This window comes from Odontomachus brunneus, unplaced genomic scaffold, assembly GCF_010583005.1.
Source record: "Odontomachus brunneus isolate Ranch 3 - 2012 unplaced genomic scaffold, Obru_v1 Obru_scaffold_142, whole genome shotgun sequence".
NCBI lineage: Eukaryota > Metazoa > Arthropoda > Insecta > Hymenoptera > Formicidae > Odontomachus > Odontomachus brunneus.
Window position 1 is genome coordinate 889,152 of NW_022639592.1, and position 16,976 is coordinate 906,127.

General features: G+C 32.1%; 2 protein-coding genes across 2 annotated transcripts in view; one reads left to right on the forward strand and one right to left on the reverse strand.

The window, feature by feature from the left end:
- LOC116850297 (putative inorganic phosphate cotransporter) overlaps window positions 1-10,485 on the reverse strand; it is a 60,804-nt gene extending 50,319 nt beyond the window's left edge. Inside the window, exon 1 of the mRNA XM_032828408.1 lies at window positions 10,189-10,485. Within this exon, the coding sequence (XP_032684299.1) occupies window positions 10,189-10,213 (25 nt within the window). The 5' untranslated portion in view covers window positions 10,214-10,485. The remainder of the gene's footprint in view (window positions 1-10,188) is intronic.
- LOC116850298 overlaps window positions 1-16,976 on the forward strand; it is a 94,464-nt gene that overhangs the window by 38,740 nt on the left and 38,748 nt on the right. The gene's annotated exons all lie outside the window — the stretch shown is intronic.

Here is a 16,976-nt window from a genome sequence, read left to right on the forward strand (position 1 = left end):
TTTCCGGTAATTTTGATGTCAATGATACACCACGCTCTGGAAGGCCAATTGTCGAAAATGTCGATAAAATAATAGAAATCGTCGAGTACGACCGTCATGTAAGCACTGCTTCGTTTGCCCAGGAGCTAAACATTGCACAAAAAACCGTTTGGAACCACTTGAATAAGGCTGGATACAAAAAGAAGCTCGATGTATGGGTGCCACACGAGTTAACGCAAAAAAACCTCATGGACCGAATTTCCATCTGCGAATCGCTGCTGAATCACAACAAAATCGACCTATTTCTGCAGCGGATGATGACTGGTGATGAAAAGTGGGTCACTTACGACAACGTCAAGCGAAAACGGTCGTGGTCGAAACACGGTGAGCCGGCGCAAACGGTGGCCAAGCCAGGATTGACGGTCAGGAAGGCCTTTACTGTGTGTTTGGTGGGATTGGCAGGGAATCATCCACTATGAACTGTTCCCCTACGGCCAAACTCTTAATTCGGACCTGTACTGTCAACAATTGGACTGTCTGAAGGAATCAATCGCCCAGAAGCGGCCAGCTTTGGCCAATAGGAGAGGAATTGTGTTCCATCAAGACAACGCTAGACCACACATATCGATAGTGACTCGCCAGGAGCTCCGGGAGCTTGGTTGGGAGGTTCTTATGCATCCACCTTATAGTCCGGTCCTGGCACCAAGTGATTACCATCTGTTCCTGTCTATGGCGAATGATTTTGCTGGTGAAAAATTCGCCTCAAGAGAAGCTTGTGAAAATCGACTGTCCCAGTTTTTTGCCAATAGGGACAAGGGTTTCTATGAGAGAGGCATAATGGAATTACCTTAAAAATGGCAACAAGTTATCGAACAAAACGGTGCATATTTGACCTAAATCGGATCATTTTAACTATGCTAAATAAAGCCTTCAATTTAATGCAAAAATAATAGATTTCTTTTTACTACACCTTATATATAACACATACATGCTAATATACATTAGCACGTGTAACGTATATACATAAAACAAACATTGTATATACATAATGTATGTAAAAAAGAAGTATTTGAGTATATATAACCCAGATAGCACAAAGTATTATATTTATGAACTGTATGTTCTTAGTTTTCACTTTATATTGTTTTACTGTATTTAATTCAAGTTAAATTGTATTTTGAAAATTTGCTTACCATTGCCGAGATTCGAATCTGAGACCTCTGGTTCTTGAGTCGTACCACCGTACCACTGTCACTTTGACTGAAAGACGCTTTGTATTGTATACATATATCACGTTGTATATCCATGTACGAAAAGAAATGATTTATTTAAAAGAAGAGAATAGATAATTTTAATGTAAAGTAAATATAAAATGTATGTTTAAAAGTATATAAAAAGTGTATTGGGAGTACAAATTAGTTCGGTCCGTTTTCAAAAGATGGCTCTAGCTGTTATGAATGTTTCATAGTAACAGCTGATTTCGGTGGTTTCAGAGAGGTTAGACATCTGTCAATAATATTCAGTTTATATCGCTTTGAGTTTCATACAAAACTCCTATTTTTTACTGTGTTGAATATGTCAAATTTTGTATTAACTAAGCAGCATTTGCGGGAAGTTTTAGTTTTCTGCTTTAATTGGAAGGAAAGTGCAGCTGAAGCGCATTGAATGCTTGTAGAAGTTTATGGTGACAATGCTCCAACTGATAAATCATGTAGGGAATGGTTTCGACGTTTCAAGAATGGTGATTTCAGCGTTGAAGACAAGCCTCGCTCTGAACAGTAAAAAAATTCGAAGACAAAGAATTGGAGATATTATTCGATGAAGATCCGAGTCAAACGCAAAAGGAGCTTGCAGAATCATTGGGAGTTACGCAACAAGCAGTTTCCGTACGATTGAAATCCATGGGAATGATTCACAAGCAAGGCAGTTGGGTGCCTTATGAATTGAAACTGAGAGACGTTGAAAGGCGATTTTTCACTTGCGAGCAGCTGATTCAAAGGCAAAAAAGAAAGGGTTTGTCCTTTCGCGCAGAGCTTGCCAACAGACTCTGACGGTAGATTGCGTACAGATCCTGTCGTTTCGCAGGTTCTTCAATTAAATCTTTGGTAGAAAATTTTCTCATAATTTTTTATAATTACTAATTATTAATTAGAATGAGCGCTTTATCACAAATATTCATAAATACTCATAAAAATGAAAAAAAAAAGTTTTTATACATTATTTTTTCATAATTTTTAAGATTTTCTCTGGTAAGATTTGAACTTGAACCGAACACATCTTTTGGATAATCGTCCGTTGCCTTAGACACTACGCCAATTTCTCACTTGATAAAAAGTGTTTTATATTATCTATTTAAGGTTTAAGGAAAAAAAATCTTAGAGTTTGTTCACCTTTTAAACCGCAAAATATAGACGAAACTGTTTAGCGTATAAATAATGTAAGAGAGACCGGCACGATAATTCGAAATTAATTTTCTACCAGGGACTGTATAGAAAATTACTGCAATAAAACAGCAGATAATGACATTTTTCCATCATGCTAATAAAATACTGTGCTTTTACATGTGCAAATTAATTTGGTCGATCGTCCAGTTTAGATTGTATTAAATTTTATCAAAATCGAAGCATGATATATTTTCAAATAAACTATCATAAAAATTCTGTAAAAGTTATTTACATGGCGGGACTAATATTTTATTCGGTACTACTGCCTTCAGTACTTATTGCATAACGGTTAAATCGTTCAGATTTAATGACATAATGACATTAAAAAAATAATAATATGAGAAATTGTATGAAAAATTAAGAGAACAATTTTTACCAGAGATGGCATATGTACGCCTTTAAATGGCCATCTAAACTGGCCATTTAACCGTTGTACTATTCTATACCTATACCTACTCGTTATTTTTCTATTATTATTGCTTTTTTATAAGAAAGGTATAATACAATTTTAAAAAGTAAAAATTGTTTTTTATTGTGGACAATTATTGTACAATATAATTATCTTGACTCCTCTCGGAGTTTTACATGGTGTGCATGTGAAACTATCTCATTTAATAGCGTACATATGGCTCTTGATAAAATTAAATAGTCTATTTATGAAACAGAATCTGCGCGCAATCTGCCGCTAGTCTGTCGTCAGAGTCTGTTGACAGTCTGCGCGCAGTCTGTCCCCAATTTGTCGTTAGAACAGATTCTGTGTACAATCTGTTGCCATTCTGTCTACAGACAATGTTGATAGAGTCTGTACAAAATCTACTCACACAGATTTGGCTATCTAGGTATCTAATGTTTACTAACTGTTCTATATATCTATTGAATATTGTATAATTTTAATGTTTTTGACTTTTATATTCAATGTCATTTTGAGTTTAAAATTTTTTAGTTGCTTTATTCATATTTAGCGTCTTAAAAAACGCATATATATATATATATATATATATATATATATATATATATTTAACTTGGAATAAATATACTCAATGTTGCAGGTAAGGTATCACATTCAATATCAGCACTTTCGACAATCATTTTTTATTCGCCATTTTGAATTCAAGATTTTTTAAAAAAAAATACGCATGTCCACGTTATAGAGTATTTCGTTACGAGTAATTAAAAAAAAAAATATTAGAAATCAGTTGAGAATTGCACTGTCGGTAAACTTTTGCCCAAAAAATGAGCCTTTTTGTCCATTGAGGAGGGGGTGTCATATTTTTTTTATTAGTCTATATCTTTTGATGTAATATATGAAAAGTTCTATTTCAAAGACTGCAAGTCTTTGAGTTGTAATAAAACATAACTAAAAAAGCAAATTAATGTTTAATTATTTTATTTAGATAATTTAAATAATTATTTTATTTAAATAATTTAAATAAAAATAAATTAAATAAAATAATTTAAATAAATAAATATAAAAACCTTTTATTTTTTATTTTTATTTTTTGCGTCATTGAATACATTTGCCTTTTGTGATTTTTATTCCACATCAGTCATTATTCTCGCGGTCTCCATTATTTAATTTCAAAGACTGCAAATGTCACTCAAAAAACCATCCAGACTATAAAGCTTAAAATACGGAAAATACTTTTATCAGGAACTTTTTAATTTTCGCCAAGCTAATATTGTTAATTATTCTCTTAATATCTACTAAATAATCTAAAAAATATGCAAAATAATAGAGGATTTTTCTGTTCAGTTTGAACTGCTTTACCTGTATACGAGCATTTTGTATTTAATTATCAGATACCCTATATAAGCATGTATGACTTTTCATATATGCAAAACGCATATACTTCATATACGATTATTAACCGGTTTTCACGAGAAAACTGGTATTTTGCTAGTTGAACATTGTTGTCAATCTATGAGTTACCTCACGTTTTGAAAGTTATATGTAAAAAAAGAAGAAAAAAAGTAGTCAGAAATAAGGGTTGAATAATATTCAAGATAATCAATTAACAATGTGCTAATATATAGTAGCGCTCAAAAATATTTTGACAAAGACAATAATTGAGTTAATTAAATACAAATAAAAAATATATATTTGAACTATCTTTTAGAAAAAACTTGAATTGTCACACATTTTTTTCAAAAAAACTTATATTTAAATAACAAAACTGTACAGAACAAGAAATGAAGAACAAAATAATTGATCAAAAGTATTTTGACGCTGTAATTGAATGAAAATTTTTAGCACTTAAACATTTTCTTTATTATTAAATAAATCAATATTTAATAGCCATATCCACTAGCCTTTATAACAGCAGCACAACGAGCCGGCATTGAATCGACTAACTTTTGTATTCGCGCGTTCAAAAAGGATTTTTTCCCACTCATTCTTAAAACTTTGAAATAAAGCCTCTTTATTCGAATAATTTTAGCATCTATGATTTAACTCCTCCCATAAGTGCTCTATTGGGTTGGCACTTTGATTTGGCCATTCGAGAATCCTGACTTTTTACGTTTCATGAAATTGGTTATGTGTTTGGTCTTATGCTTTGGGTCGTTATTGTGCTGAAAGTATCATCTAGCATGTTTCCTTTAGCATAGGGCAGCATTTGTGTCTTTAATATGTTCTCATACATGAATCGATCCATATTCCCTTCAATTTGAACTAGAGGTTCAATTTTATGGCGTAAAAAACAGTTCCAAACTATAATATTACCGCACTTATGACGGTGGGTGTTTGGTATCAAACGTCATATCTTTTATTAACAGGATGTCGAACATACTTAATTCCATCTAATAACATTAAATTTGCTTTCACTGCTCCATAAAATATTAGACCGTTCACAGTTTATACCGTTTCGCAAACACAAGTATTAACTTCTTATTCTTTGCAGATATGAGAGGCTTCTTTGTTGATCGTCGGTCATGTAATCCATTAGATATTAGAGGTCGTTTGACAATTGAAACATGAAGATCCGTCATAATTTTCTTTCAGTTTTTATTGATACTGCCAACTTACGAATATCTCCAACGGATAGTCTTTTTATTATGCGATTAATCATAGGAATGATTTTTTTCGGATGACCACTTCGGGACTTACTTTCGACAGTCTTCCATACACTAAACACTTTATTCCATATACTAACAAGAGATATCTTAAAAATACGTGCCGAGATATCTTAAAAATACGTGCAACTTCTGCTTGTGTCTTTCCTTCCTTTAGCGCAGTTATAACTGATAACTTCTTAAAATCATTGAAATATTCTTCATGCTTCGGCATGTTAGGAGAACCATAATAAATCGAATATAAACACAAATCAAATAATATCACAATCAACGCTTTAAATCACTCGAAACTAAATGATTTGTTAAAATACTTTTGAGGTGAAGATATGAAATATTGGTCCTTCGTAACCTATTATAAACAAACAAGTTGAGATTTGTTGTTTACATATGACAACAATCACACTACACTCAATAATAGTCAAAACATTTTCTTAAATAATATTATGTTAGGCGTAATAATACAAAATTTCTTTTTGTCAAAATATTTTTGAGCGCTACTGTTGATATATAAAAAATAACAGTTAGTTGATGTTTAAAATAGCCGGTTAACAATATATTAAGTAAGCAAAGAATATTTGCATAAACTCCAAATTATTAATGTCGTAACAATGTGTTTAACGTAAAAAATAAATTTTGCATGCATTAGCAAGATGTTCATTTTTCAAAAATTTCACGAAATATATGCATACTCGATGTGTGTACTACACAGCTTGTAACAGTATTAATTATTTCTTCTTATGACATACATTGGAACTAAAATAAAGCTTATAGTTTCGATACAGAATCTGGATTCTACAGAATCAATACAGATTCTACAAAAGATGAGTGCTTGAGAAAAAAATGACTTCGCGATTAATCAACTAGGATTAAGATAAAATCAGATATCAGTCGGATAACTGCTGTTGTCTTTATTACTCTGTAGTCATGTTGATTCGATAAAACTCTCCAAAAGAGTCGTTACTGAACTGTCTTTTTTAAGTATCTTATTTAAGTAACGGAAGTAATTAAACTGTGCAATAATAAATTGCAATAGAGTGCAATAAACCAGAAATCTTTAATAATTCTCGATGAGTGCAAACGTTTCTGAAACGTTTCGTGAACGTTTCTTGTAACTGAAACCTTCGATTAAAGCATGACCTTACAATTACACAATAACGTGCTTCTGGAATGAAATCGTGCCAACCTTCGTCAACTATTATTAACTACCAAGCCGCAGATTCTTCGACGGGCAATGTAGTGTAATAAGCACTAAATAACTCGTGTTGACGATGACTGACATAGAAGCAGTGTGACAATCATTTTGGCTTCGTTAAGTATAGATCGCTTACTACATCGTTGAATTGGATACTATCTTATCTCATAATATGCGGAAAGTACATGCTTGAAACTGTCGGAGGCTTATCGATAATTCTCTACCTCATAATTTATTAACTGTCACTTCGACATTGATTCCTCAAGAAGATAACAAATGCACTGGTGCGCTTTGTTTCCGCCGCGTATATATATGTGTTTGTATTCGATTTAATTTCTGTAATCAAAACTCGCGCGCGATCCTTACTTCCAACGACAATGGTGATTACGGCCAAGTGCTAGTAAATAATGTCACGTAGTAATTATAAATACAAAATACCACAATAATGACGAAATCAAATTTATGCGTGTGTCATTAAGTTCAGGCGCGATACGTGTTGTACGAAATTATTGGCACTTGTAGATGGTTTATATGTACATATTTCTCTCCTCTTAAAATGCTAGAATATTGACAAAAACCGTATATTACATGTAAAAGAAAACTCTATATTTAGGATTTTTACATAAATCTGCCAATATCACTTTACACTCAAATAGCCAAATCTGCGCAAATAGATTTTGAACAGAGCTTGCTACAAATTTTTAATGGCAGAAAGGCAGCAAATCTAATACAAGATACATTATATCTGCTTATATTATCAGAATGCCATCAGAAATGTGACAAAGTCTACTGACAGGTAATCCGAACAGATTGGCGGCAGAAACCGAGCAGAGTCTGGAACGATTTGATAACAGATTAGCAGCAAAAACTGAGCAGACTCTATTGTGCAACAGAATCTGCGCGATTTTTGTTGCTAATTTGCTCATATTGCCTGTCATAAAATTGACACCAAAGTACGAGCTAAATACGGACACAGATGACTTTGGTTTTGATATGGAATTCAAATTTGCTACTAATCTACGCGCATTCTGCTATCAATTTGTTTACTGAGTACATATGCTAAAAGAATCATTTATACTTGCACGAAATGCATACTGCTCGAGATTGTTGGAATTTGGAAGATCGATCGCGAAATTTTCCTCTACGATGAAATACATACGCGTAAATAGAAATAATTACGCGTAAATTTTATCAAAATCGTAACTTATGGCATTTAATTTATTTACGTTTTAAATCGTTACGATTTTTATAACATGTAAGATAGAAATACTAATACCTGGACATAATTCTAGGAATTTTCATATATTGTTTTAGTTTTTAAATAAGAATATTTAAACTTTTAATGTAAAGTATACATATATATGTTAAAAGTATACATATATTCTATGTTGAAAATTTCATATGTAAATATATAAATATTCATATGTAAAACTAAAACAATAAGAGTGTCCATGTTTAAGTACATGTCTAAGCATTGGTACTTTTACTTTAATAAATACACTTTTTATAAACAACCTCTATAAAATAACAGAATTACGGTTGAATAAATTAATTAAATAAAATGACAATATCTAATTTAAAATATTTTTAATTAAAAATTATTCCCTCGCGCAGAAAATTATGACAAGTCAGTGACTCGTTGTTTTCACATTTAAACATATGCGTCAGACTTGTTTTGATTTATCAATAAGTTAAGGCTAAATGAATGTTTATCCCACTGAATATATTTTATGCCAATATATTTATGGGGAGGTTTTATCGCTTAATATTTATTGTTTGATATTAGTAAAAAAATTTATAATTATGGCTTTGATAGTCGAAATCGCATAACGCGCGGTAATGACAATTCACGAATACGCTTAGTTCTTTACAGAAGTAAAAGTGAACGTTCACCGTTTGTGTGAACCTTACCAGTTTATTATGCAAAAACATAAAGGAAAAACGACCTTGACCAAGACGTGACACGAGCATCAATTTCCGGAAGCTAATTGTTACGTGGTCACACCTATTCAAGGTTTGATATGATGATGAGAGGGTAGAGAGAGAGAGAGAGAGAGAGAGAGAGAGAGAGAGAGAGAGAGAGAAAGAGAGAGAAATACAGAGAGAGAAGGAAGCTCGATTACACGGATAACAGATGACATCATTAAGTGCTGATTCCTGGATTTTCCTGATTTTCTGATTTTATTTTATACTTTTTGCTTCCTTAATGGACGCATTTATTGGGAATAATAGACAATTCTATTGATTTCACATTAACAGTATCATTCATTCGAGATTCACTAGAAGAGAAAGATGAATTATTGACAGTCCATGCGTGTTTGCCACCTACCGATTACGTGAATGTCAGGAAGTGCGTGAACGAACGAGTTGCAATTAATGTCAAGGCATTCCCGCCGCACGATAAGACGAACGTGAAAGTTCGCTTAAGGCTGCAGCATAATTAAGATTTTCTAATAATATTACGACGTCAAGCATATGTAAAATAGTAACGATGATGGCTCAAAGACAAATCAATCACATTATTGTATTATCATTTCCAGTGTTACACATAATCAAATTAACAATAAAATTTGAAATTTTATGTACCACGCATTTGGTCATGATTGATTAGCATATATATTACGTATATTTTCACTTAGTTCAATAACAAATGAAATTTTTATCATATCATCCTTTAAAATAGTTGAAAACTCGTTATGAATAAATATATCTGAAATGTTTAATGCACCAGATTCTAAATTAAATGTGCAATTGATTTAATATTTATTATTCCATTATGTAGACAATGGAAATATATTCTAATACATAGGTAATATATCTCAATATATTCTAATATCCTAACACATAAACAATATAACAAATATATATGGATATAACATATATGGATATTATATATAGATATATGGACATACAAATATTCATTATACACTATTCTATTTCTAGAAAGTCTTTTTTATATAATAATACTATACTTGAGAAATTAGAAAGCATACAAGTTATATTACAAACTATTCTTGTTTTGTGCGTGAAAAAAACTTGTTCCTAAAAATTTAAAAAAATATATATTTTTCTCTTTTTCTCGTGTTAATTTAATTGTTTATATCGTGGAATCTAGTTCATCGAGATCGTTTTAATCGTATCATCCACTTGATAGATTGCGGAATTCTCGATATTTAATAGTCAGTCAGTTTGTGTCCTAGATATCGAAATCGCAAAATTTCAAATCGTGTGTAATCGTACTTAAACATATAAACATTTTTTCCCCACAAAATTCCAGTTTGACGGTATTCAACGGTCACTAATTTATTGTATAATAAATCACACAACGACGTTACAAAAACTTACTGCGTTTAATAAAATCAATAATCAACAAAGTTCTTGACTCGCATTGCACACGATAATGAATAAGTAGATCAATCAAATATGCACATTTACTCAATGAGAATAAGGATAATAGAGGCAATAAGCACAAGTTCGATATCAAGATATATCGATACTTACAGCATGTTTTCCATGTAGAAATCATCCTTGAGGATTTACTAAAATCGAGATACTGCAGATAATATTTATTCGCTTTTCTTTTTGAAAAAAAAGAAATTGAAAAAATTCAAAAAAGAAATTGAAAATATTTGTCGTGCAGATTATTTTTTTCAACTTTGAAAATATCCCAGAATATTTTAAGTTGCTTGCACTTTCGACAATTATCGAATAAAATCACTGTGTCGCGGCGAATACGGATCTAATAGATTTCCTTCTTCTCAATCGAGACGCACACACATGTCACGAGCGACTGAATCGACACCCTCGATAAATACGCCTTATATCTACATGTGCTTCTCGTATTTATCCAGGGTGGGGAACGTAGACAGGTAAGAGTTGGTGGGCGATAATGCGGATCGCGTAAATGTATTTTAACGAAATACTAGGAAACACGTATCACTGATTTCTTTACTAGTTATTGGATTTCTTAGATTGATAGATAACGCACGTCAAAAGATGGCGGTAACATTACAATTGTATTTGCGAACTGAAGAACTATGTTATCGAATTCCTTCGTTCGTGAGGAAACATTTTGCAGTATTTCGAAATGAATCAAGCGACGCGGTCGCGGCGCAACACCGAGTATGTATCAAACAAAAAACGCGACCGTGTAGCTTATCTTGAATTTCTGGGTCGATTGGTCTTTCGAGTCAAATATCTCAAGTACGAAAACTATAATCGAAAATCTGATGACTGACTCAATTGTCTGATGACAATTAGCGCACGCGTAATTTTCACTAAGTTTGATTAAGATTGGTGCAAGCAATACAAAGATCTCGAAATCTCGCCCGCAAAAAGGTCCTTTTATTTTCATCAAGATTTTTTAGATTTAGATCAGTCACACGTACGCACGCACACAAGCGAATGAGTTTGTCATCAAGCCGCATTTGCATCACCAAGCGATTCAGCTTCATATCACACATATACGTACGCATACAAGCGATGCGCGTTTGTCCGTCAGATTGTAATATATAGGTACGATTGTAATATATAGGTTGCAATAAGCAGCATATATCTATAATGATTGTCACCGATTCATAAATTTACGCTAGATGAAAAGATTCATAAATATAATAATTAAATATACAAACATATTAAATATACAAATATATCAAGCTGTATTTACAATTTCACGTATATTTCCTTAGTTTTATATCAATCTGCGCTTGTGACGTCCGCGATTCGCATTGCAAACGTGTAATCTGAATCTGAAATTAATTGGGGAGAAAGAAAAGATTTTCATAGATGAAATATTAGAAAAATTTTTGTATAGATTGTACCAATCAGAATGGACGTATATTACGTATATTACCTTATAGAAATATCATACTAAGAATCATTGATAATTACTTATTTTCAGTAATTATCAATGATAATAAAATACTGGATAATAAGTAAATATCATACTAAGAATCATTGATAATTACTTATTATCCAGTATTTTATTATCATTGATAATTACTGAAAATAAGTAATTATCAATGATTCTTAGTATGATATTTCTATAAGGGCGTGCATAATAAACATTAAATTGATCATGTATCTTTTCGTTTAGCGTAAACTCCTAAATAAAATAAAACAATTTTATCGATAAATTTAATAAAGTTCTATGATTACGATTGTGTTCAGATATTCATTACTAATACTGAAGATCTATAGTTTGTATCACGTATACTATAGAGTTTCAGTACTGGCAGTGAATGGAATGCAGCCTGCGAGTTCATATTAGAGAAAAAGATATATCACTACACGGGAAAAATTTTATAGTGAAATGTGCTACAAATATAGAGATCTGATCAAATCATATTCTATTACTTTAATTGCCAGAAAACCTTGAAAAATCATATACTTTACGAATTAAGGGGACCAGTAGATTTGAAATGTAAAAAAAATCGATTTTTTGTTTTTTATATAACCGGTTAGTATAATCTTTTAAGAACATTTTGGTGCAAGACGGACTTCGATATTCCCAAAATTGAGTTCAAGAGAGCCAAAAATATGTAAGGCCGGCAGAGCGTCTGCTATTAAACAGCGGCGTGCTTTTGTGCTACCGCTATCTAAAACAGATAGAATTTGTTTAAAATAAATATAGCCAATATGCAATTTCCTATTATTACTTTAAAGTATATAATAAACTCTATTTAGCTATAATCTTGTTCTTAATCTTTAAACACATTTTTTTCAAAATAGCATTTTACGCTAGTTTTCCCATGATAATTCATGAACAGCTAAAGATATTAAGTTGCTTTTTTTTAATAAAAGATAAAGGCGTATTACATAAATTGTATGAATCTATTTTTGCATATAAAAATTAATTTTCTTTATAAAAAATAAAAATTATTGTTTTTAAATTTCGTTTTAATAACAAATATCTTGAATTTTTCGACTATTTTTGGTTTTCTGTCCATCATTGCTCTTTTGACGTTTGACGTTTTTTTAAATTTAGGTTTAATCTATAGAAGGAGATTCCAACTACAAAATGAGGCCTTCAGAATTAAAAAATTCCAACTCATTCTCTCGAATCACGACAAAACAGAAAAATTGAAGTTCTTTTAAATTAACAATATCTCATTCAATTATTAATATTTTTTTATTACTAATGCTTATTTTATTCCTAGAGATACATTAAATAACTTGCACCAAACCAACTTTATGTATGTTGATTCATTTGTTCTCAACTATCGTTCGAATATTACCGAATTTTTAGCCGTTGAAACCCTGCATAGTCCCCTTAAAGATATATCTAAGATACAATCGGTGACAAAAGTGCTTGAAAAACGAAAAATTTGAATATCTGCTTCAAATATGTTGTAAACCTAATGATAAGTGATATAAATATTGGTTAACATAATATATTTTTTATTTAAAAAGTTACTTTTTACTTTCTCAATAGTTTATTATTTTTATTTGCTTTTTTCAACTTTTTATAATAAAACTTTTGGCAGGAAAAATATTCTGAATTCAACTTTAGAAAATCAAATTTTATATTTATTTAACATCAATATCCATCAGTGCAAAGGAAAAAAAATAATTGGGATAAGTTAAAACAAGTAAATATGCATTGTCTAAATTATCAATATTATTTGTTGTTATTAAATATTTAATGAAAAAATTTAAACGTAGCAACAACGTATCATGTAGTTTGTGGCTTGTACGTTGGCAGTAATGCACTGTGCAGGCAGGTTAGATGAAACAATAAAAGCCTCAAATTTCACACTTATCCTATTGTTCATCGAAATTATTTAATTTGTATTGTTGTCCTCTGCATGAAATAATGCAGACAAAACAAAAATTTACGATGTAACTTTATTACTGATTTATAGATTATTTGTTTGACACACCAGTTGATTGCAACGTTGTCGCATTTCTACAGTCCAGCTACTAACTCCTTACAATCGCAAAATTGTCACAAATAAAAATTAATTTCTCTGAAACCGTGTTGTGAAAACTAATCAAATAGTTCCGATTCAGGATCTATTGGGAGTGTGCGTTAATTTTAAGGGGTTTTTTTGTAAAAATATGGCTTTATTGTGAAAAAATGGTTACAAATTGATCATTCAAAATATTGGCTGCGTTTAGCAGAGAAAGCTGCTTTGCAACTGTTATAAAATTCGTGAATCTGATTGGTATATGCTCTTGGATTTAACTAAAATTAAGAACATACTCCAATCAGATTCACGAATTTTACCACAGTTGCAAAGCAGCTTTCTCTGCTGAGCGCAGCCATTGTCCACCGCAAGCCACTACTTTTACCCATCTTTCTGGTAATAGGTGGATTCCACGTCGAAAGAACGACACATTTTTCGAGGCTATCCACGAATCGACCCATTTTTTGGTATCCTCATAAGAATGGAAGCGTTGCTCAGACAGGCCATGTGTCATCGATCGAAATAGGCGGAAGGAGCAATATCTGGAGAATATGGTGGGCGTGGTAGAGCATCCCAGTTAAGCGCTTTTAACGTTTCTTTGACCGGTTTCGCAACATGTGGCCGAGCGTTGTCGTGTTGGAAAATCACTTTGTCGTGTCTTTTCGCGTAATCTGGCTGTTTTTTGCTTCAATGCTCGGCTCAGTTGCATCAATTGTTATTGGTAGCGTTCCCTAGTGATAGTTTCGTTGGGTTGGAGCAGCTTATAATACACTACACTCAGTTGATCCTACCAAATACAGAGCATGAGCTTGGCGCCATGAATATTCGGCTTTGCCATCGATGTTAATGGTTCGCTTGGCCTGCACCATTTTTTGCGCTTCAGATTATCGTAGCGTATCCATTTTTCATCACCCGTCACGATACGATGCAAAAAACTTTTTCTTCTGTGTTTTTGAAGTACCAATTCACAGGTCATTTTGAGCCTTTCATGGTTCCTCGGTTTCAACTCGTACGGCACCCAATTTCCTTGCTTTTGAATAATTCCAATGGCCTTTAAACGTCTGGAAATCGTTGATAGATCAATTTAATGATTCTGCAAGTTCTTCTTGCGTTTGACTCGGGTCTTGATCGAGTAAAGTTTCCACTTCCTCATCTTCAAACTTTTTCAGCTGGCCTGGACGTTCCTTGTTTTCTGTGTCAAAATTACCTTTTTTCGTTGAAACCAGTACTCACATGTTGAAATCGATGGAGTATAATCACCATAAGCTTCCGGCAGCATTCGTTGACTTTCAGCAGCATTTTTTTCAAATGGAAGAAAAAAGCAAAGCTTTCCGCAAATTGCGTTTTGTTGGCACAAAATTCGATATATTCAATGCTTAAAATAACAATGTTATTTACACTTCAGCAAAATGACACATACTGAAAACTAAAGCCAAATGATGGTGCTTTGACATGAAGGTAGCAACAATATGGCCCGATGCGATATAGTACTAGTTACGCTATTTCTTGAAAATCTTTTAAAATTAATGCACACTCCTAATATGTGTATAAAAATACTTAAATTTTTGGTATTATTTTTTCTATACGTTTTTACTCATTACATTCAGGAAAATTGCTTTTGCCATAAGAATACGTCTAAAATTAACATAATAATTACTCTTCAACGAGTGAAATTTTTTTCAGTATATTATAGATAATTAAGGAAAAATTACCTAAAGTTTTATCAAATTATGTACTATTTTTATATAGCTCAGATACATCCTTAACTCTTTGTGTCACGAATTTTTCCTTACACACGATTCACTTAAAACTTGTTACACGGAGGTTTTTGGGGTCGCTGATTACGAATCTCAAAATTTTGAAATTCAAAATGGCGGATTCAATATGGTGGACCCAAATATGAGAAATAACATAATTAGAATAAAACTCGATACTTGGGGATTCTTGGGGTCGCCGACTACGAATCTGAACTCAAAATTTCGAAACTCAAAATGGCGGATTCAAAATGTAAAACGTACGATACTATACAACAGACCAGCTTCCGGAGCGCTCCCGGAGCACGCAAGGAATTTTAGCCCTGGCCTGCTGTACAAGATTGGTTTTGATCTTAAAAACTCTAAACAACTCAATTTCAAGAAAAGAAAAGTTGTTTTTGTCCGCTATATTGAATGCGCCATCTTGAATTTGAAAAAAAAATTCGATATCAACGATCTCAAAAATTTCAAAGTTCCGAGTTTTGTCCAAATCAAGTAATTTTTCACATTTTCGTCCGTCATCTTGAATTTGACAAAACTAACCTCAGATTCAAAATAAGCGACTCCGAAAATCTTCAAGTACCTAGTTTCGTCCAAATCAAGTTACTTTTCGCATTTCCGTCCACCATATTGCATCCGCCATCTTGAATTTGACAAGACTAACCTCAGATTCGAAATCAGCGACCCAAAAAAACCCATATATATAAATGCACAACTCATAAACTTTCATAGTTTTTGTTAAATTGAATTTAATCGTAAGAAAACATTCATTTTTACCACTTTGTTTATTTATAACAATCATATTATTAAAAATATGTAATATTTTTGTTTTTCGTGACTCTTATAATGTCTAAGAAATATAAAAATACCAAATTTGCTTAATAAATCATTTAAACTCTATGAAAAAAATAAAATGTGAATAAATATAGATGGGTCTCTGGGTGACCCGTTGTGACTCTAAAAGTTAATAGAATACAATTTTACAAGTTGAAAAATAGTGAAAAAGTATGTATTTATTGTGGAGAAAACATAGTAATTGAAAAAAGGAGATAATAATAACAAAAAATATATTTATTTTAAAATCATGGTTATTTAAAACTGCTAATAACAAAACGTTTAAAATTATAAATTTAAAAATTAAAGGCGTGTATCTACATTAAAGATATGTATAGGCACAGATACATATATATATATATATATATATATATATATATATATATATATATATATATATATATATACAGGGTGTCCCGAAGTCCCATGATGACCCTTGGTGAGAACGTAGAACGGATTGAGGTGAGCAAGAAAGTCCTGTGCCGTTTTGCGATATTCGCAATAGTTTTTGAAAAATTAATTATTTTGTCTCAACAAATCAGCGTACAGAAAGCGGCAGCGAAAAGAAAGATGCCTTCGGCCGACGTGCGACCGTGACACTCGCGAATCGTATCTCGCCGCATCTCTCCGCCCATAGCTACGAGACATAGCGAGTCTATGTTAGCATTAGCAGTCTCTGACGACAGATTGGTGACAGACTGCGCGCAAAGCCTGTCGACAGATTCTGACGACAGACTGACGGTAGATTGCGCGCAGATTCTGTTTCCTAGATAGGCTATTTAATTCTATTAAG